This window comes from Ammodytes marinus (genome assembly GCF_949987685.1).
Source record: "Ammodytes marinus genome assembly, chromosome: 3".
Classification (NCBI taxonomy): Eukaryota; Metazoa; Chordata; class Actinopteri; order Uranoscopiformes; family Ammodytidae; genus Ammodytes; species Ammodytes marinus.
The window spans coordinates 19766903-19789889 of record NC_137232.1 but is presented as its reverse complement, the minus strand read 5'-3'; the positions used below and the strand labels follow the sequence as shown (position 1 = coordinate 19789889).

At 40.2% G+C, this 22987-nt stretch overlaps 1 protein-coding gene across 2 annotated transcripts in view; it reads right to left on the bottom strand.

Moving 5' to 3' along the window:
* cadm1b (cell adhesion molecule 1b) overlaps positions 1–22987 on the bottom strand; it is a gene marked incomplete at its 5' end in the record, with an annotated part of 144899 nt that overhangs the window by 6895 nt on the left and 115017 nt on the right. For both annotated transcript variants that reach the window (XM_080025294.1, XM_080025293.1), the window contains 4 exons: positions 6687–6737; positions 14782–14954; positions 17795–17891; positions 19020–19178. In XM_080025294.1, the coding sequence (XP_079881420.1) occupies positions 6687–6737; positions 14782–14954; positions 17795–17891; positions 19020–19178 (480 nt within the window). The remainder of the gene's footprint in view (positions 1–6686; positions 6738–14781; positions 14955–17794; positions 17892–19019; positions 19179–22987) is intronic.

Below are 22987 nucleotides of genomic sequence, written 5' to 3'. Positions count from 1 at the left end.
TCGAGTGCCTCTTTAAAAATGGACTCTTCTTTGTGGAGCAGGCCGTGTGTGTGGCTGTGCGTCGATGTGTTTCCTACTGTATCCTGGATGTCAGATATAGCACAGTTCATTTCACCCAGTGGAGAGGGAACGGCCCTTGCCATATGCTAATGAACATTCACCCACTAAATGGCCTGTGCATTGTCGTATCTCCCACGCCCGCCGTGCTTCAACCTCCCACACCTTCCTGCCCTCACCTTGCACCCCGCTGTCTGCCGCTTGACACATCCACCAGGAAACATGCGCGGTCTCGGCCGCCTCCGCACAGCCAAGGGAGAGTTTTATTTTTTACGGGTAGTAAGAAATTCTCCCGGAGTATAAGCACCGAGACTCTATCACAAAAATGTCAAAGGGAAAGTAAAAAATCCCATAACACCTACAGTATCAACTGTTATGGTTGGTTGCATATCATGTTACCTACATTAAATACACCACTGAACACTGGTTTTCTGTTTGTCGGTGCTGAATTCATTACAGGGGAGGGCCGCTGTCAGAACACCATCGCAGATTCAATACACATGGAATAAATATTAGCGTTAGTGTGCTCATTTTCATTCATTTGGTGTTTGGCGGGTGAAGCCTGCCCTATATTGTAGGGAGATTACAAGACATGTTACATAATGCAATGCGATACAGAGGTCTAAAGCGTATTGTAAGATGGTTTTAGACATAAAGGTCACTAGCCATGAGGTGTACTAGACTCTGTCTGTGAACAGCTACTGTGTTCTGTGGCTGTGAAGCAAGAAGTCTGGAGAAAAGGAGAAAAAGAAATCTGACAATGTCATTTGGGTAATCTTAGCTTTACAAAGCTTTCAGCAAGAGAAAGAAGAAAGAGATGCTTATCTTTGTATAATGGGATTATTCATTGTTTTGGACTCCATACGTAGATCACATTTAAGCTACGCCATCTCCTTGACAACAGAACAAACTCCATTCACTACAGAAAGGTGGCAAGATGTAGAAAACATTTCTTGTCCGAAAATCAGGTGTTGCGTTTTTACAGTGCTTGTGTTCAAAGAGCTGTAGAATAGAAGAATCCATTCAAACACACTGGCCTAAACATATTGATCTACAGCTGCCTCTAAATCTGTCACATGCAAGTCCCCCAACTTTATGGATAATAAATCGCTGGAGTAGTAGGAACATCATACAATATACGATACGATATGATCCCAACAACAGGATCACACAACCTCAGGTCCAGTTGCATCAACACCTCGGAGTGAAAAGGGAGGTTTAGTGCTGATCTGTATCTGACCTAGATTATTGACCTTAACGGGTACAGTTTTCCTCTATCAAGCATCATATTTTCATTACTATCAATCTCCGGCTTCCTGTGTAGATTAGCTTGTCATTCAGTCCTCATACACATGCAGGATCAAGAGTGTGATTCCCTAAGGCCATCCACGTTCAGTATATACATGCATTCATAATACCACAAGGTGCTCAGAACAGAAAAATAGGGACCTCCAAATGGCAGTGTTATTACAGCAGCCTTTGTGGCCTCACACTTGAAGTAAGTAGAATTTGATTATGTCTGTAATGTGGCTGGTGTCCATACCCCCGGCACAGCTCTGCTCGGGGAGTGCTGACATGCCCACACCGACGCCCTGACAGGATGTGCACAGCCAAAGGGGATTTATAGGGGAATAAAGAGGATTTGCAACCAATGCCTGGTTCTTTGCGGCACTGAACTCTGCTCTGCTGAAAGCCCCAGCACCCCATGCTTCACAGTCGCACCTTTCTGTCTCTGTACTGCAATGACTAATTGGCGTTCTGGTCGGTAATGGCGCATCTGTCAACAAGGAGATGGGAGCTGTGAGCTTGTCACCAGGCTGATTACATGGAACATCATTTCAGTTTCCCCATCTTTTTATTTTATTTTAGTGGTCTTCTGCTCACGGAACGAGTCATATCACACACAAACACTTTGCAATTTATAGATGTAATTACATACATATAATTCACACAATGACTCTCTTGCATTGACACAGGCAAGCCTTCACCTGCTCTGAAAATACTCACAGTAACCCTATCATGGACAGTGGCAGGACAATGCTGCAGAATCAACCACCAATAGCCATTTTGCAGTTAACATCCGTGTCTTTTATATTAGTATTTGATTCGAAAAAGGAAATGTATGTACGAGATGAGCACACAAGGGCTTCTCCACCAAATAATTTTTTTTCGCTTTGCTGTTGTATCGGCCCATCAACAGAGCACATTGTAGTCTCCAATGCCACGGCGCGGCTGCTAACTAGATTCCCTGGGTCCTTTGTAATAACACAAACAATGAGTTGAAGAAGTACAAATACAACTGTGACATTTAAGAGAAGGGTTGAAATAAAATAGAAGGCCTGGCTACAAATATGGAATGAAAAAATGAATGAAAAACAATGAACATGAACTTGAACTCCTAAATAGCAGTTTCATCATTGTGTCGTTTGAGATAGGCAAAAATCTCCACACAAAAGATGGCAGCACTCATCTCCACTTCATGCTTCCCACTTCAACGTGTTCTGTGAGGGGCCAAGTGCAGATCACGGCAAGGGAAAAAGTTGGCGAAAACAGTAGTCCTAAACTGCCTAGAGTGATGTCCTACAGAAGTACAGCTCATCAGCCAGGATACAATTTGAGTTCATGGGCACATAACATTCAATCTAAAACCCCAATGTGCTAAGTAAGACTCTCATAATCATTTACAACTGCTCCATGAAGTAGACAATATTACCGCAGTGAAAAACTCCTTTAACTTCAGTGTGGGCTGGCATCAGTAATCTATTCTCTGGAGACCAATTAAAATGGACTATTACAATATTTTCGTTCCATAATAACTGTTTAAATGGAAAGAAATAAGAAGAACCGCAGGTCAAATAAAAACACAATATCAACTGGGAATCAGAATAAACAAATGGGAAGAGAAAAGAAAACTAATAAGTATTTCTAAATGATTCTTTAATTCTTCCGATGAAATACTTCAAAGAGAAACACTGCTTGTGAGAGGGAAATCAATGCTGGTGAATCTTTAATGGCCAATTATGTTGAATAGTAAATCCACTCGTAACAGTATTTTTGGAAGTCAATTGTGTGAATGGAATTGAGACTCAAATCCCAAGACTCCTGAACAGTGGAAACCTGCCAACATGTAACAGCAAAATGGATTCCTAAAATACCATCTGGCACACACTTGGAAAAGAACATAAAAATGCCATGTGTTTGCCAGACTAAAGACAACCCTGAAGTCACTTATGCATTCTGTGCACCTTATGTTAGAGTCAAAGGGACCAACAAATCCCTCACTGCTTAGCCGAGCAAACAATAAAAATAACTATACTAAGGTAAGTGGTATTATCCAGTATAAAGGGTTCAGTACAGAAGGCAAGCTCAGGTTCATGTACAGTGTAATGTCTGCTTGCAAAGCTGTTATTGGCAGTTAATTTACCGCTCGTATGATCCATAGAGCAGAAGGCTGCTGACCCCCGGAAAAAACTGTTTTAACTCATCAAACCCCAAAGCCTCTTTAATGCTTAGTTCCTGAGTTTTTTATATTGTATTCCTTTGGATTACTCAGCAGCAGAGGTCCTACTGTAACATGATAAACAACAATTTACCATGGACTGCAGATCTGCAGAAACGTAGGGGCTTTTTAATCAAGTCTACAACGTAATTCCTTGTTCCGTGTGTTTGTTCTGGCTCCTCTCAACAAGTCGAGGGGAGAGGGGCGGTGGGTGGGAGGGGGTTACCAAAGGCTTATCCGGGATATGATGTCCCTGCCTTGGATCATCCCTGAGCATCTGACGAACTGGAGCATTATCGCCACAGACTCGCTTTATTCCTCCAGAGATGGAGATGCTGGATATATTCTACCCTCTCCCCAAAAAGAAATACAACCAATGACATATAACTTTTTTTCTTCACTGCGATGTAACCATGTACTGTCCATCTTTCAGACAATAAAAAAAATCTTCTTCATTCATTAAAATACACAATTTGTTTTCAGAAATAGCTGAATATTACTGTCTGAATCAAGTCTTTGGACACACATGCCTGTTGTCATTTTCTTGATACAAGATGCCAAGTAAAAGCTTTTGTTTTAGCTTTAGCGTCATGAAAGAATAAAAGGAGAGAAAGAATGTCTTCAAACTTTTAAACATATGAAAGAAATGTACTCTACACACACACACACACACACACACACACACACACACGTTCTCTGCATCTTTTAAGACACCGAAAGACCTGACAATGTGAACTCTTTCTGAACATGAAACTTTGTGCACATGAAACAGCAAAGAACTGTGAGATTCTGTGCTTTAACGTGACATTTGCTCCCCCGCTGCACAAAACCATATTCAGGCTTTGAACTTGCGCTTCAAGTTTCCAAGGCTTTAACATAGATTTTTTTTTATAAAAAATGTGTCATATTTTTGCATCTTTTGTAAACCACAAAACAGGGAGGGAGTGGGTTGACATGATTCAGGAACCCTACTGTAGTACAGAGTGAAGACAGCTTGACCCTGCAACACCTGCTGTTTATAAGTCAATGAGAGCAACTTGAAAGTATTCATTCTGTGAATTCATCTCAATTATAAGTACATGTTAAGTATGTTTTTTTTAAATATCATGACGGGAGCACACACAGTACGGACAGGTAGCGGATTGTGAGGAGATGTTCACTGATTTTGACAAAAAGTGATTTTGACAACAAGCATTCACCAGAATTGCTGACTCCACCTTTAAAACAAATGGTCCTAGTACAACAGAACCGTACATAAAAGTCATGGAAAATGAGGCCATATGAGGTAAGAAGACAGGTACATATAATGTATCTGTTAATTCCTGATATTCTTGTACTGTGTAAGCACATTTTAGTTATGAACAGTTATCAACTGAAAATATATATTTGTTTAAATCCAATTACTCAACCTCTTCAAATTTGAAAAGATTCTTCTTTGTGTGTGTGTGTGCCAATAACTGTAAGCTTCCAAAATGAACCGATTGGACCTTGAAAAAAAAACAAGAATCATTTAAAGTCGTAGTTCAGTGCCCCCCAATAACAACATAAAATTGCATCTGGTGGTGCCAGTGGTTGTGCCAATCCACTGTTGTTATAATGAATGAACAAGAAATGTTGCTGTATACTTTCCTGCTGGCGAGAGGAAAATGCTATATTGTGCTGTTATGCTGATTAAGGTAGTGCAAAGCAATCTACCGCGAGCCAGCTTACCATTGCCCCTGTGACAGGGTATTTAGAAGAGTAGTGAACTGCAAGAAAGCTCAATTACATCTTCCCAGCATGTACTGCATAAATCAGGGTAAATCCTCTTTCAAGCCTGTCTTTCTGAAATTACTGGAATGCTACAGCAGAAAAACATGGAGACGGTGTTGCCTCAGTGTAACTTCGAGAAGAAAGGCTTAAGGCGAAGAAATGCAGAGTAATGCCCACTTTTGTGAATGCAAACTTCCTGTTTGGCTGAGCCACACCCAGAGCAAATGAGAGGCTGTTTCCACACAGCCAGGATCACTGGCTTTCTGCTGATGATGACTTCATTTGAGAGAGAAAATAAGCACGTTTGAAGTATATATTTCAAACATTAGAAAGTCATTTTAAACATGCAATGGAGAGGAGTGTTTTAATTTATGTATCAAGATTAAGAAAACACAGTGCACTAGATAGAGACATTTGTGTTACCATTGACCTTATTTCTAATACGTTAATACATGCACACTAAAACAAACACTAAAAAAGCCAATTGTTTGATTAAAATGTTTTATAAATGAATGATATCTGAAAGCTGCCACATGAGAATAAGGAGGCTTTTGATGCAAATGCACACTCAGTTTCAAACTTATTCTGTGAACGCTACCACCGTATGCTTTTATGACGACATGAATTGCAGTATAGTCTTGACAAAAGGATTAAAATGGACGGATCTCCAAAGCGGCTATTGATAAAACGATCTATTCTTTAAGGATATGTTTTGTATGGAAATGTCACATTCTGGCATATCCAAATGTCAACTCCCAAGGTTGCCTCGCCATCTGTCTAGCCTTAGCTGTGCTTTTCAAATAAAAGTGATTTAAATAAAATAAAAACTAAAAAAAACTAACACAAAAAAGGTTTATATTGAATTTAATATTTGCAACAGAAGTAAATCAAAGTATAAAATAGAGCGTTCAGAAGATGACAACAGGTTGTTGTGCTAAACACCGTAAATGAACTGTCTTTCATTAATTTCATGCCATTGAGAAAATAGTTATTGATGTTTTCCGGCCTCGCAAAGACGAAATGTGACTGGCATTTGTATGGGAGATGTAAAAGGGCATTATACTATGATGGAGGGGCCAGTTGAGATATAGCTGCAGATGCTGATAAGATATCAGAACAGCAAAAGCTAGCCTACGTTTTCTCGGATCAAACATGTGACTGGAAAGGGCTATGGCAGGTGTCTCTGACAGCCCCGCGCTGCCTGTTTTCAATGTCATCTTTCAGCAGCACTATCTGATTAAAACTGGCCATCCACGCTCTCGCTTAGCCTTAGGTACAAGCCCTCGTTCTTCCTCTCACCCTATCTTACATGCATGCAAGCACTCACACACAAACACACATGATTGCTGAGAGGGACAGTAGTGGGGGCATACAGTACCTTGCGTGTTGACTGGGTTCGTGGTGGGTGTGGGGGTAGTAGTGGGAGCATCTAGATGAAAAGAATAAAAATAAAAAAAGAACATGTATAAGAAATAAAGGAAGACAAGAGTAAAGAAAGAGACAAAAGTCATTGAAGATGAGAAGCTGTGCTATAAAAATCTCCCCATGCACATGTATTAGTTTTTGGCGTGAGCTAAGAACACCTGCTAGCACAGTGCAGCTTTAAGCTCAAAGCTAAACCAGCGTATCAACATGCTTACAGTGCTAATATGATGATGTTCAGCGGGTATAATGTTTACCAATGTCACTATGTTAACTTAATATGTTAGCATTAGTTAGCATGTTAGTGTGCTTTCATTTGCTAATAGCTAGGCCTTCTTATTAGCTGATGGGAATGTTAATTGATTGTGTGCGTTTATATTTCATAAATAAACCAAAGTACTGGACAACTTAAAATGTTGAACTGATAATAGCGCCAGCGTGAAATTAAGTGATCACCAAGTGATAACAGTTCATCCAAAGGGCGGCATGAACAGATTTTGGCCTAATTCCAAATTGATGCCTACACACTGCCATCATGTAACCTAGGGCTCACTCACACTCGACCCAGTTGCCCCATACCGTGCTTAAGAACTATTGTCCCCCCTCCCAACTCTCCTGCTGGCCTGTACTCACACTGCTCCTAGAGATCCGGGCCATAGGCGTGATAACTTCTTGCCAATACATCACCACGTCTTAATATACATGGGTGTATTGAAATGATTTTGAATATTTTCATCTGGCCAAATTTGCAGCAAACATTCCACTTCCACATCCAACCAACGCATACCCTTCAGCAACATTTTTTTTTAAATGTCCATTGTGGGGAACAGACTCAAAGTCAAAGCCAAGTGTCTCACACTCGCGGATGTGGAGGGTCACTCATTAAGGGGGAGGGTTTAAAAACACTGTGCAGTTTTGGATCACCCTTGCCTTTCTCCTACAGCAAAAGGAACATATGTCAGTCAGTAGTCTATGATGTCCCGTCAAAATGTTTCAACTGCAGTGACCTGTGTTGATCCATTGCCTGCTGGAGGATGAAGGGCGAAATCTGCCAGAAGGCTCAAACAATGATATTGCTAATGTAGCAGCATGATAATTCAGTTACAGAAACATCACAAACCGCTTTTAACTGTCTTCATTCTGATCTCCTTGCTTATTTATTAACTTTCATAAGACTATTTAGCAAATTCATTACACAATTCAGCATAATGGGAAGCATGGATGTCTGTACAACTCCTGTCCCAAGCCATCATGTAGATTTTTTTAAATATTTTGCCGGATACGTTAAAGCGATGTCCTACTGGTGGCTCTAGAGGTGAAGTCAGGATCACCAAACTTGCTTGGATTGTCTGTAGAAGATGTAGCCATCCAGCAGTTGTTAAAATATTTCAGTCTGAATCGAAGTGGTGGACAGACACTCATCCCATTTCCCTGTGCTAGGGTTGTGTTATATTTCATTACAGGAAGTTTTTTCCAATTTAATATAAATAACATTCCCTTGCAATCATGGAAAGGTATAGCTATTTTCCACAGCCTCTCTCAATGATTAAGTCAAACTGCAAAATAATCTGGTGGTCTCCCTAGCATCATCCTCCACCCGACACTACTGATTAGGCCTGTCACTAACCCCCAGACAAAATAACCAGAAAGACAAAATGGAGGGCAATTCAGGTGCTAAGGAGCACCGAAAGCTTCCTCATCAGGATATATGCCCGGCTCTGGTGCAGGGGAAAGATAGCACGACCCCTTGCTGTGGGAGAGTCGCAGCAGGGGAAAATGGCTGGCTGTCTCCATGCCTTTACTGTCTGCACTCCATCAAAAGACAGCAGTGGGGGACCACACACTCCCAAACTAATGATAAAACATCAAGGACAGCATAATGTTGCCGCCGGGGATGGAGTGTATGGCGGAGGTGGTGTTGATGGTGGTAGGGGGGTATCAGGGTATCAGGAAAAGATTCTGCTCTGACACTATTTGAAGAGAGGGGGTGGGCTAGATTTCTGTCCCTGTGACCGAAGGCAGTCTGATAGCTGAAATGTCAGTGTCTGGAAGAGGGAAATTGGCGATTCAGGGAAGAGGGTCTTCACAAAGGCTGGGATAGGATGTGGCACATATAATATCCAGACGAACAAGAATTCTCCATGGGCAATTTCCAGGCTGGATGACTCGGGGCTCAGCATTATGAGGGATGAAATATGAGTGCGCTTTGCAGGGGCCATATTTTCAGGGAGAATTTGTATCAGTGAGGAATTTGATGTGAGAAAATGTAACCATAAAGTGAAACAATGTAGGAGAAATTGTTTATCTTTGCCTGCTTAAACCTGTCTGCCGGGACACGACAGAAGGGAATAGAATTTTTTATTTTTTTCTTCTTTTGTCTATTTGTTTTCTCTTGCCTACTTTTGCATTAGGTTGTACCCGTGTTCTCCAGAACAACTCTTTGTAAAACCAAATGTCTGTAAAAGAGGTTGTATTACCCTGTATATTATTATTATTATTATTATTATTATTATTATTATTATTATTATTATTATTATTATTATTATTATTATTATTATTATTATTATTATTATTATTATTATTATTATTATTATTATTATTATTATTTTAAAATATTAATCTACAAGCTGATGTGTTTGAAGTTGTTCCTCAGTATGCCGCACATTCAATAAAATCAGTGTGATTGACAAGCACACTTTTACAACAGCCTTTCATAAGAACAGGGAGACCTGTGAGTACTGTCTGCTCATGTTATGTCAAAACCCGGATAAACCCCGAATGTCCAGTGGCTTGTGAATCTTTGACTTCTTGTCCATGGAAGATTTATAGGTCACAAAGTCAACTGTGGGCTAAACCACGGCGGTGAAGGCGACGTTGTTCTCCTGCCAACAGGCAGTATGTGTGAGTTATAGCACCAGGTCACTGAGAGGAAGGCCCCTCTGTCTGGCCAGCTCACTCCCACTCCGCACAGCAGCCAGCAGGCACAATTCACAGCCTGCTATAGACACACGCCTGCGTGGAGAACAGCATGACAAGCCTCTTTCTCAGCCTGTTTCGACCGGCCACCTACAATACATGCGCCACAATAGGACTTGATTTGATGTGGATTTACATCGGTCTCACACCCGTCTGTGCTGTCGCGCATGGAAAGGTCATACGTCTTTTTGAAAAAGGAAGAGCCCGAAGGACTACCACCCGCAGACTGTGGAAGGCAGGATGGGAGAGAATTGATGGACAATTCAGCTGGGCTCTATCAATAATAATAACAAAGCATGAGCAAATATTTCTCAAGAACATAAACAACTCATTAAAATAAAGCTAGGTGTTGCATGCAGTTGGTTAAACAAAAATATTTCTTTTGACAGGCGTGTGATGGCTTTAACTGGAGCTCATAAATTACAAAACAAAACAAAACAAAACAGTAAAAGTGCCACATATGAGAAGAAAATGGTAATTTTTTAAGAAAAAAATGTGAGACTGAAGTAAGTGGGCGGTATCTGAGCGGTGCATTAATAAAACGTTTGAACTCTTGATACACAAATATAACACAAGGTTCTTGTGCTATATGAGGACAATCTATGTTGCAGAAAGACACACTCATTAAGACACTGTAGCAAGCATGATTAGTCTGGGACAACACATCCTCACATGGAACACAACATGATTTTGTGTGGCATTAAATCCTCCAGAAAAGAGGAGTGGGAGTCGCAGACATAATTACACAAGGTTATGAGCACCTTTTACCAATCTCCTGTGTCTCATTATAGCCAGCTGAAGTCATTGAGCTTCCAGAGAGATGGCATTTATGGAAATTGGTTAAATGTGTGGATAGGAAGTTACAAATTGAAGATGCCATGGCCACACATAAAAACACTTATTACCAATATACTGTAGGTTGAAAGGATAGTGGACTTTTTCATTTGTGCATTGATTAATCCAAGTGTTATTGGGTGCAGCCTGAATAAAATGATACTTGAATTTAACAGCAGTACACGCACACATCATGCAATGGTTCTTAAGAGCCTGCAGGCAAATCAGCGGAAACTTTTTGAGCTTTTAGAATATTTCATTATTACCTTAAGGGTCTAAGGGTGCAACAAAACAAGCAAGCTTTTTTCAACTTTCCAAATAAACCCAATCAAACAGGACACAAGATAAATCTCAGTCTTGATAGCTTGAATAAGTCTGCCTTGAGTGAGCTATTTGCCGGCATATGCTGTCCTTTTGTTTGGGAGTGATCATTATGGGCCCATTGGGAACAAGCAGATGTCATCATCTGCCTGGCAGAGCACGATGATGAATAACCATGCAGGGCGGTGGAGTTATGAGAGTCACAGGAAACCCTATGTCACAGTGACAAAGTCAGACGTGTCAGCCAGTAGGATAAACGCACTTCTATGAACATCAACCAACCTACAGAACTGCTGAGCATCAATACAGTGCTGGGAAAAATCTGTGTATGTTCCATTAGCTGCATGCTGGGAGTCTCTCATGCGATCGAAAAATAATTCAACAATGAATGACTTGAATTCCAGAGTGGGTCTGTTTGTGCTTGAAAGAGATTTTGGATTAGTTTGAAGACATTCCTGAAATCCCGCAAAGTTATTCTCCCAGGAGACATCCACAACAGCTATCCACTAAAACATTCAAGAGGCAGCAAGTTTTATGTATTAACAAGTAAGTCCCAGGTTTTTCTGCACTAGTCCTGAACTCCCTGTTCTCTTTCTTTAATTTTCCCTCAGTCTGACAGCTTTTATGACGCCTCTGGCGAAGAACTTGTCCCCTGCCATTAAAATCCTATTCACTGCTCGCCCCTACAATTGGTGAAATGGCATTGACGTTAAAAACCATTACAAATGCATTTATATTCAAAAATGCTCATGTTCAGCAACTGCCATATAATTTGACGTACGAAACTAAAATAAAATGTATTGCTGTTTTTTTCAAACGCAGTTCATAGCTGTCAACGCGACCTAAACAAGCAGACTGAGTAATAATCAAAACAATATCACCGCAATCGGTCTCTCTCACAACATCCACAATGAGCCCATTTTCAACAACAAGCTTTGCTTTCAGCACAACACTCAGTTCCTCTCATCCAATCCTGCTGCTTTGGCAGCACGTTAGCTTAAAAAGATGTGTGTTATTTGGGCAAATCAAACAATCTGCATCAACGTGTGACAAATATTATATGACGACTTGCTTTTGTACAATAGCATGACCCACCAGGGGTTGAATGTTTCATTATGTTGGGTTTGTTTCTTTATATTACATCCACTATTTCTCAGTCATTAAAAAGAAGCCCACATTAAGTGAATGAATATGCAAATATTGTTTGTTTAAAAGTTTAATTGCTGGTCCAACATGTCTCCTATACTTAACTATTGTAGTCCATTCGCAGTGTGTGTGTGTGTGTGTGTGTGTGTGTGTGTGTGTGAGCCAAGCTTTTACATCACGTCCTGTTTCAGTTGCATACTGCAGTTGGGATATCACAGAACAATGCTCCTACATACAAGTCTACAGCTCAGATCAAAGGTGAGCACAGAGAAACTTTCCCCCTCTTCAGCAGATATATGTGAAAACAGCTTTCTAGTGTCAAACCCGGCACATACATCATTCTGCACAGTGAAGGTCAAACATCCAAGTGAAGCTACGATGAGACAGAACACACTTTTAAGCGGAGGGGGACTTCAGTACAGGCATTGTGAGATTTGCTATGATTTCGATAGACCTCTAGACATAAATATTGTACTTCAGTTAGTTTTAGCAGGCCAGTTCGCATTCTAACGTGCCAACAGGTAATATATATAATATATACACAAAATATTGCATAAAGCCTTACATAACTTAATATTTATAAGTAAAAAATACTATCAGTTCTAACATATGAATTTCAGACTAGAGATGCATGAATACATTTTTTGTACATATTACTTTAGAGCCTCTACAGAAGATTCTTCCTTAATCCTGTTTTCGGGGGATTGGTCACTGGCAGGCAGTTTTCTTGGCACACAGGCAGAAACAAATCGAAACTTGGGAGAGAAATGCAAAACCCTCTTCTAAACAGCAGGGAGCAAGGGCTCTAAGGAGAGAAAGCTAAACACACCAACAATAGATGCACCCGCTGCATATTTATTCTCCCTTCGTTCTCAGACCCAGTGCCAGGCCCCAAGAATAGGAAATTTAGGTCCGAGGAATGTTTACTTCTCTTACGTCACGTTGCATGATTTCTAACCATGGAGTCCTTCTCCTTTATCAAAATGTCAAAACGTTGCCTCCTGTTGTTTCCTCCTCAGGGGATTCAAGTGCAACAATGCCTGGTGCACCTTTAAACAGCCAAAAACACTTTACTCAGGTAATGTGTGATTGCAACCGTGTGAATTCATTGGGCTTTTTTGCCTCCTATTGGTTTTATCTGTTCTAATGAATGTTGTTGTATTGTGGATTGTGATGTATTGAAAAGAAACAAGCAAAGCACACAACAATTGCTATTACAGTGGTATGACCCTTTAAGGTTAAAAGGAGAAGCTTCAGTGGAAGAGAGCTTCAAACCAAGTGGAAAAAAGTGTCCTCGGCATTTAAAGTCCGGTCCACTGGGACATGGTCCCCTCTATTGCCCTTTACTGGTTGGCTGAAGAACACATTGAAATTCCACCTACTTTCATGTAAGTCAACAGAGCCAAATCCCAAAAATGATTATCGTAGAAAATATGAAGTATATAGCTTTACTGTTAGCATAGGTGTAGTCCCCAATCTTATGATATTTTTTTTTGTTTTATTAATACATTGTTTAACGTGTAGCTTTCTTGCTAAGAGTTTATTACTAAGATTGATATCAATTTCACATCCGTCATTTCCGTAGATATGAAGATAAGGCCAACAGCTGTTAAGCTTAGCTTATAGCCTAAATAATGGAAATGGGTAGGGAGCTATCAAGTCTACTATGTCCAAAGGTAACAAAATCAGCCTAATCTGGTTTATGTGCACATTGAGCAAACAAGATATAACACATTTATGTGTGAGCTTTAGAGAAGCTGGTAGGCAGATTTTCTTAACTTTAGAAAAAAAAGCCTAGCCGGCTGTTTACCCCTGTTTCCCGTATGTATTCTAAGCTAACTGCCCACTGGCTCCAGCTTCATATTTAACATGCAGGGATGAGAGCAGTAGGCCTATTAATATTATCATCTAACATTTGGCAAGAAATTAAATGAGCCTTTTCCAATCACATTACACTTCTGTCTCACAAAATTGCCCCGTACTTGGTCCCTGAAAAGGATGTGATGACATGGTTCCAGTTTGGGGAAATGAATGAATATTGAGTGATCACAGACTGTAAATGGTGTGTGATAGCACTGCTGTGGTTTGCAGACATGGTCTTGAGGGTCATGAGGGCCAGACCTGATTCATTTTCTACTCTGCTGCACAAACTGTTGCGGCGAAAAATATAAATCGACCATAAAAAAAACTCTCAGTTCCTGAGTTTCTGACACGCCAAAGTCAACAGCCACTTTATCCATTGCTTTCCACTCTGTATGGTTCAAAACCCATCATGCATTGATATAGTACAGTGTGGCTCCTCACATCCTAAAGTCAAATTTGCAGCTCTATAGGATTCATCAACTGCAGCCACCATCAGTGATTTCACATAGGTTTGAAATGGGATTCTATTTGTGGCATGGATGCAGTAGTAAACCCTTATAGTTTTAATACAATTCCACCCACTGACAAAGTTACTGTTGGCTTTAAAGTATACAAACTACATTGGGGCTGCGTTCCAATCCCCATACTTTCTGCTATTTAGTATGGTAGAAAAAAAGATTTAGGATGTCCCAATTCTTGTGGTCCGATTTAGTATGCTGAAAAATACCCAGATGTCTACGACATCCAGCCCAGATTTTTTGTGTTGAAATCAACATGCTATTTGGGTGATTCTGAGCCGCAATCCAGTGCCAACCGGAAGTCACGTCACATCCACGGAGCCTCCGTATGAAAAAAAATAATAATGATGGAGGCATTTCAGTATCAAATGCAAGGAAGGGTGATATACCAACCATATACATAGAGGATGTAGTCATCGTAGGCCTCTCCCACAGCATTGGACGCCACACAGCGATAGGTGCCGTTGTAAGACTTGTTGAGGTTCTCGATGTAGAGGTCAGAGCCGGTGACCACAGCGTGAGGTGGCACCTCCTCGTCTACTCTCAGCCAGTTGATCTGATGGGGACTGGAGAGCATAAATACCACACGCATCACTCAGGAGTCTGTCTATTGCGCTAGAAATCTGAAATTAAAGGTCATATCTGAGATTGTCTGACAAGGGCCCGTCGGCAGACCCCTGTCTAAAAGAAATTAATTATATATTCAGCATGCTAACTACTCGTAACATTTGAATGGTACAAATGACATGTAAAGGTTACGGGGAATGCTTGGAAAGGGGATACAAAGAGAAAAGTATGAAACTAAACCGAACTTGAGTTTATTCACAAACAAAAGTCGGTTTTATTGTGGAGTCTGCCTGGTACTGTATGTGTATGTTTTCTTCTTTGCACTTATTTCCTTTATGTGTTGCTCTGGTGTTGTACGCGGTGTATTGATACAGCCATTCCGTCATAAGCCTAGCTGTTTAGTAATGAAATAAACTGACTAAATAACTAACTAACGTTCCATGTGTCTTTTTTTTCCATAAACTATTTTATTTTTTATTTAATTTTTTTTAAACAAACAATCACAACCCCCACCTACCCCACACAGTCCTTGGAAATAAATAAATAAAATAAAAAATAAAAAAACATAGTGAAAAAAAAGTACAAGATAGATATAACAAATACAGACATTACTAACAAATGGGGAGAGACCTAAGCTTATTAAAATAAAAAATAAAAGGGTTCCACCTACAATCAAATGTGTTAATACAACCTCTATATAAAATATTTAATTTTTTCACGTTTAATAAAAGACATAACATCACTCAACCAGGAAGACGACAGGGGACTTGGGAGACTTCGACTCAAAAAATATTATTCTCCGGTATTCATCTGCTTGCGGTATTCAGTAGGCAGAAGGCACCAGGGGGACCCCAAAAATGGCTGACAAAGGACATTGCTGAAGATTTAGCTGCAGGACGTCAGACAGTGTTTTGAAGACAGAACACCAAAAAAATTTCAGTCTCGGACAGAGAAAAAACATATGACTGTGGTCAGCCGGAGCAAAGCCACGGTTGCAACTATTATCTACGTCAGGGTATATCTCTGCCGATTTGGCTTTGGAAAAGTGGGTTCTATGAAATACCTTAAACTGTATGAGCCCTAGACGAGCACAGGATGATGTTGAGCTCATTCTATCGATTGCCTTAACCCACCAGTCATCTGTGAAATCCACATTTAATTCTTTTTCCCATGCAACCCTAGCTTTGAGCACAGGTTTGTTATTGAGCGACATGAGACCGCTATATACCCGGGATATAAGAGCTTTCTGATTGGGACTTAATTTAAGCAATTCCTCCCAGGGCAAAGTGGGGGGTGGTGAGGGAAATTAAGGATACTGCGTGCAAATGAAGTGTCTTATTTGTAAGTAACGAAAGAAATGTGAACATGGCAAGCCACATTTTTTAACCAGATCTGTAAAACTGTAAAAAAAACTCAATTTTCATATAAATCCAAGAGGCAATTACTGCCTTTTGCTTTCCACAGAGAAAATGGTGCATCTAAAGTAGGGGGAAATAGGTGGTTACCAACTATGGGAGCAAGTATAGACGAGGATAAGAATTTGAAATGGCGCCGGAACTGATACCAGATCTTAAGGGAAGCCAACACAATTGGGTTTTTGGTGTACTTGGACGGGACAGTTGTAAGAGGGGAACACAGCAGCGCTGAGAGAGATGTTGACAAACAAGACTTTGATTCAATGGACCCCCAAGAGGTGTTAACAGCATGGAACCAGAACAATAGTTTTTTAATATTAGCTGACCAGTAGTAGTACATAAAGTTTGACAGGGCAAGGCCCCCTCCAAATTGACTAATTTCTAGTATGTTCCTATACTTATTCTTGGGTGTTTTGCCCAAAATGAATAAGCTTGTTCAAGGATTGAAAGGATTTTGGTAAAAATATTGGAATGGATTGGAATAAGTAAAGAAATCGGGGTAAAATTGTCATCTTCACAGAATAAATTCTTCCTGTCAGCGTCAGAAGGAGGTTACCCCATCTCTGAAAATCAGATTTAGTCTGGTTAATTAGGGGGATGAAATTTGCAGCCAGAAGAGCTGAGATGGACGGAGTGATATTGACCCCTAAATATTTAAACCCTGAGTGGATAATACTAAATGGCAAATTCAACTGCTGGGGGTCCGAGGGGGGGATGTTAAGGGGGAAACACTCACTTTTCTGCAGATTAAGCTTATACCCAGAAAAAGAGCCAAATTCATTAAGAATAGAGATAACAGATGAAATAGCCGTGGCAGGATTAGCGACATAGAGCAAGAGGTCATCCGCATATAATGACACATGATGTTCGATTCCTTCGCGATAGATTCCTTGAAGTAGGGGGGAAGAGCCCAGGGCTATGGATAGGGGCTCGATAGCTGGGGCAAATAAAAGGACTTAAGGGGCAGCCCTGTACAAATGAATACAGCCATTCTACTTGATCATAGGCCTTTTCGGCATCTAGCGATATTACAACTTCAGGACGTTTAGAGGTTGGGGTCGAATAAATTATGTTTATTAATGTTCGGATATTGAAGAATGACGCCCTTTAATGAATACTGTCTGCTCCTTCGAGACGATGTCCAGCAAAACTGCCTCGAGACAAGTTGCTAGCACCTTCGCTAAGACCTTGACAGGGGCTTTGTTACTTTGCATTGAACTTAACGCATCAACTATTTCCTGTAGCACCAATGGTGAATCTAGGTTGTGTCCAATTGCAGGCACACTAAGATTATTAAAAAATTGGTCCATAGGTGTTGTCGGTTTGGGAGTCTGACTGGTAAAGAGCAGAATAAAACGTTTTGATTGTTGCCGTTCCATGTGTCTTGAAGTGCTGAAGTGCATCCATATGCGTGAATTACTCACTGTGGTTTTCCTTCAGCGATACACGTCAAATCTAGACTGTCACCCTCTCTGGTTAAACCTTCAGGATATGTCACCACAATCTTCACCTCTGGTTTATCTGAAAAGAAAAGTGTCACACGCTGTAACAAATCTTTAAAGCAAAAAAGTTAAACGATTGATGGGCTCTAAAGTATAAAGCTAAATTCCCAAAAGTGAAACATAGAGAAGGATGAAAGATTAATGTATGTGTGCTCTGACATCCAGTCAGTCTACGACAGTTACCTAAAAGCAAACATATTTTTATTCTTTCTTATTAATGCTAGCTAAAGATTAATAAAATGTCAAGCGGTTCCAGTCAAGCTTTGTCTTTTTTCCTTGAAAGGTCATAAAAAACAGGAGCTTTCTACCTGAAAGAAATTGTTATTCCACACAGACTACCAAAGTGTACCTTAACCTTTGTTTGGCGTTTTACAGTGTTAGGCAGCATGTATGACTTCTTCAATCAATGCACCATTCAAAGAAAACCTAAACATCATTTGACACCAGAGAAAAAGTGGGTTTTTTTCAACCCTTGTTGTGACGCTATCCCATGGGCCAGGATACCTGTGGGCTGTAAGATTAGAATACCAGGACTGCATTATCCAAAGGTCACAGACAAAGGTCACTCTAATGAAAAAAATATGGTGCACAGGTACTATTTAAAGGGAATTTCCTCTTTATTTACAACCTGGCGAATTTCCTGTAATTTGCCATTGTGGATCTATAAATCTTGCCTTAAATATTAAAACTTGGGCAAAACAAGTACATAGGTCAATCCAGGTAGCTGCTTCACATGTTTACTTTCGGTCTGACTTAGAGACAAGCATTTTTAAATTCATGTAAATCACAAATGTCTTTTTCAACTGAATCTGAGTGCAAAGTTAGGATGATCCCAAAAGCCACATTAAAGGAAATATTCTCCTTTAAAATATAAAATAATTATACCCACACCAAGTGTGTCAATATTAGTTACTACTAGCTGTGCAGTTTTATCCTGCATACTCTTTTGACAGTTTCCCAAAGTTAAGAATTGTCTAAATACTTGATGATCTTTATTTATTTTTTTACTTCAAAAAACTATGTTGTGAGTGTAAGTAGGATCAACCTTTAAATCGTCAGAAGTGTGAAAACAGAAGCAAAGAGACTCTGTGACACTGTCCCTGAGACCTTGTTGTTCTAGGCTTAAACAAGTGCTAGTTTTACTCACATAGCACTTCCAAGTGTCTTTGAGCCAGAAGGTCCTTTGCAGCTGGGTGGTCAATGACGCAGTCCACCGGCACTCCATCATCCTCTTTGGTGACAGAAAATCTTACCCGACTGGTGACAGTATACATCCTGTCGTACGTCTCCTCAACTGTAGTGTCACCTAGAAAAACATCACAGGTGCAAGGGGGAGGAAAAAAGTGAAATGGCAAAATGGCTCTAAAACAAATGTCAAAATCCAGCAGCAGCACCGACAGTAGGCGACTATAATAGGGCAAGTAGTGGGAGTTATAAAGAGCACATTACCCGTCATAAATTAAATGTAAATGCCATTTGAAAGCACTCCACTTTGATTCAGTGAGGTGGTGCCCGCACTATATTCGGCTGGGTTGTATATGCCTTATATTGAATGCTTCTGCAGCTTGAGGGCTGAGCATTGTTGGGGCTAACCCTGCAGTAATCTGCTGCCCGCTAGGCCCTGGGCTGTCGAAGGGGGCATTCATTTAGAGAGCATTACAATGCCACATGGGCATCGCATTAGCTGCAGTGCTGAGTGTGATGGTTTACTCGCACTTAATGAAGTGAGGAAATAATTACAGCCCCATTCTGACCCGCAGTACACTTCCATTTCAGCCCTGTCACAGGGGAGCCCGGCTGGACTCTGGGAGGGCAGAGCACGGTTGTTCCACAGTCGATGATCACCAACACACACACGTGTGGCCTTTTGATGGATATAAACCTTGTGTAACACACACCCATCCAACCAAGACCTGCCTACATAAAATTTAAAGTAGTGGGATCAGTAAGTGGTCAATGCGCTCGAGGACATTACATTTGGCAAATCTGCCAACTGCGGTGAGAGAACAGGCTGTTTGAAAAGCACACTGACCATTAGAGAAGAGGGAGTAAGTAATAACATAATAATGATAACAGCAGGAATAAAAAGTGTGGCTGTGCCTGTGATGAATAAATAAGCTAAGACTGCAAACAGCACTGATTGAGAAAGTAGTTTACCTATTAACATTTAAATAAGCTGAAAGTCAAATAAAGTAAAGACATTACATGCTGAGGTATTTATACATATTTAAAATCTAATTATACACTTGTATGTTAGCTGTTAACTGCAGCCATATATCGTAGTGATTTTACTTCACTCTAAAAAGCTCTGCAGGCATTAACATGCCACACTGCAAATGAGTTAATTCCAACCATCTTTAGTTAAAGTAGAGAGCTGTGATCAGTGCTAACACTCACAGCACAATGCCATCTTGTTCCTGGGAAAATAACAGACATTTCACATTAAAGGGCTCCATTGTTGCCATGCAATCACAAAGACTAAAGCTCAGCACTCGGTCTCATTTGTGAGGTCAATGAGGGCGTTTCCATGCGCACCCGTCAGGAGCAGCGTCCTATGCGCCCTGAAGTGGAGTTTGAATTGGAGGGCTGTGCTGATGAGTCATTATCCTCTCAGCCAGTCGCAATAATTGTCTTTTACTAATCACAGTACTGCATTACGAAAATTGCTCAGGTAAAGATGGCATAGAGCAAACGTGGCAGGCTTGGGCTAAATGTTGAAATCATCGTCAGAATACTCGCCAATATCTCTCTATCTAGCAAATATGCTGTATATAGAACTGTTGATATTTTTACGCTTTATTGACTTCTGTGGACTTTATTTGCAAGTTTATTTGATTTACTACTCTGATTCTCACAGTATTTATTTATTCTGCCACATAAATATTTTTGTCAATCAATTGTACCTGTAATTAACCCATTTTAACAGCACCTTTTGGCGTATACTTGTTTATGAAATTTTATGATTTGTATTTTTGCAATTAAATGAGTTTGTCATTGACAGTTTTACCATTTGAAAACGGCTTCCTGTTAGAACTACAAAGGCACTCTGCTCTTCAACCTTCATTGAAAGGGCATACACATGTGACTGACTCTCCCCTTACGGCAACTGAGGTCTGTTGACAAGACTACTATCATTGCTCATTTTGAGCAAAAAGCAGAGCTGCTTCTATGAAACGTCAAAAAGACATTTTATTTGTTTATTTAACCGACCTAGCACCACCCTGCCTTGCAACGACCTCGTCTGCATGAAAGTCCCATAACGCTGTTCATCTCATTTAACCTCTGCGTCATGCAAAATACCGAAGGGACGGACAAACCACACGTCAAGGTCAGGAAAAATAGCATGGCCTGCACTTGTCTCAGCCCTGTCCCGCAAAAAAAAGGTTCCCCAATATATCTTCTTGGGTCAATTATTTTTGGTCATGAAACTTCTTCCAGAAAATTTTAATTTGGAAAACAATTAGCAAAGTTCTGAGTTCAGATGATTTGAAGATGAGAGTCATACAGAGCAATTATCATTATACAGACAACTGCTTGTCAGTTATCAGGGTAATCTAATCCTAGACAAGGAAAATAACTGTGGATCAGGTCGTGGAAGGAGTCAAATTTGAATGCAGGGGCGATTTGAGTGTTGAAGCCGAGACGTCAAATCAAATGCTCTTGTGAGCATCAACCACTGATCAATCCCGGCGCAATCAAGCATAGCCTCTTCTCAGGGTGACATTTTCTTTCATTCAGTTTCTAACACGCATCTTGTGCCTGCCAACACACTGAAAAGCGGCCCCTCATCAAGCTGTTTGAACATGGTCTCTGAAGAAAGGTTGCACTGGTATTACCATGAGCAAATCAGGCTACAAGTAAGATGATGTTGTGCTAAACTCTTTAAAGGCACCCATTATGAAGGGTTCATACTATAGATAGTATATAAAAGGTTTATACATGTAGGTTTAATTAATGGTTGTGTTTGTGAAGCCATTACTTGTGAATAAAATCATATTTTTGAGTAATTTAAGAGCTAGTGGTAAATGCAGGAGGAGGATATTCTGCAAACTGGCAACCTAAAAGTTTTTCTTATTTTTGGTGTGAACGTATTAAATAAACTTTCCATTTAATAACAGCTTTTCAAAGCTTTAGAAAAAGGACAAGTGGGATCAATATCACTTTTGGAAATCTGATTTTAATGAGTTACAAAAGCTGCTCTTCATATGTGATAAAATATTCAGAAATTAACATCCACTTAGTAAAGTGAATTCACTAAATGAAACTAGCTCAGATGTCAGGATATTCGATTCACGGAGTGTGGGAAACTGTAGCCTAAAGCTCAGAAATAGTGATTAAGGGGAAGCCTTGAATAAGGAGTATTTATTCACAAGACAATGAGTCCCAGAGGTCAGGAATAAAACAAAACTCATGTTATTATTATTGTCAAAAGTATAAAGTTAAAAGAAGAGTAATGAAGCTTTTATTTGATCTCAAACGAGTCGCCCAAATGTATTTGTTTTTTAACTATTTATTTGACATGATCCCAAAAAAATTTCAAAACTGAATATTTCAATCTTCACTTGAACACAATTCATCCGTCTGATTTAGCAGATCTCCTCATGTACTTTAGCAGCAGTATAGCCGCTGGGCACCTAGGGCTCCACTACATTTAAATAATATTGCAGCTGTCATTTATGCTAACAAGCATTTTGCCACCTTGCGTGTTGAGCCTCTCTCAGGCCAGAACCCCATCAGTCCGCCATACCAGTCAGCATGATAAATGATTGAAAAAAAAAAATACTCGGCCAGTCTGAAAATGTGTTGAAATTAACGGTTGGATTTCTGTTTTTTTCCCTTGCGACCGTTCTGTCTGCACAGTATAGACGCACGATAAACATGACCAGAGATTCTATGAAACCCAGCTTGACGTGTGCCTTTTAATCTCAATTCGTGCAGGGGCTAATGAATTGTTTAGCGTGTCCATAATGAGTAGATTTGTGTTTACTGGGGTACAGGAGGACGTGACTCTCTTGCTCTATGTATGTATCCACTGCCACTATGGATTAGCCTCGCTCAGCGCGTCAGTAGCATTTAGCTAATCTAACCATCCTGTTGACTCTCCCTACCATACAC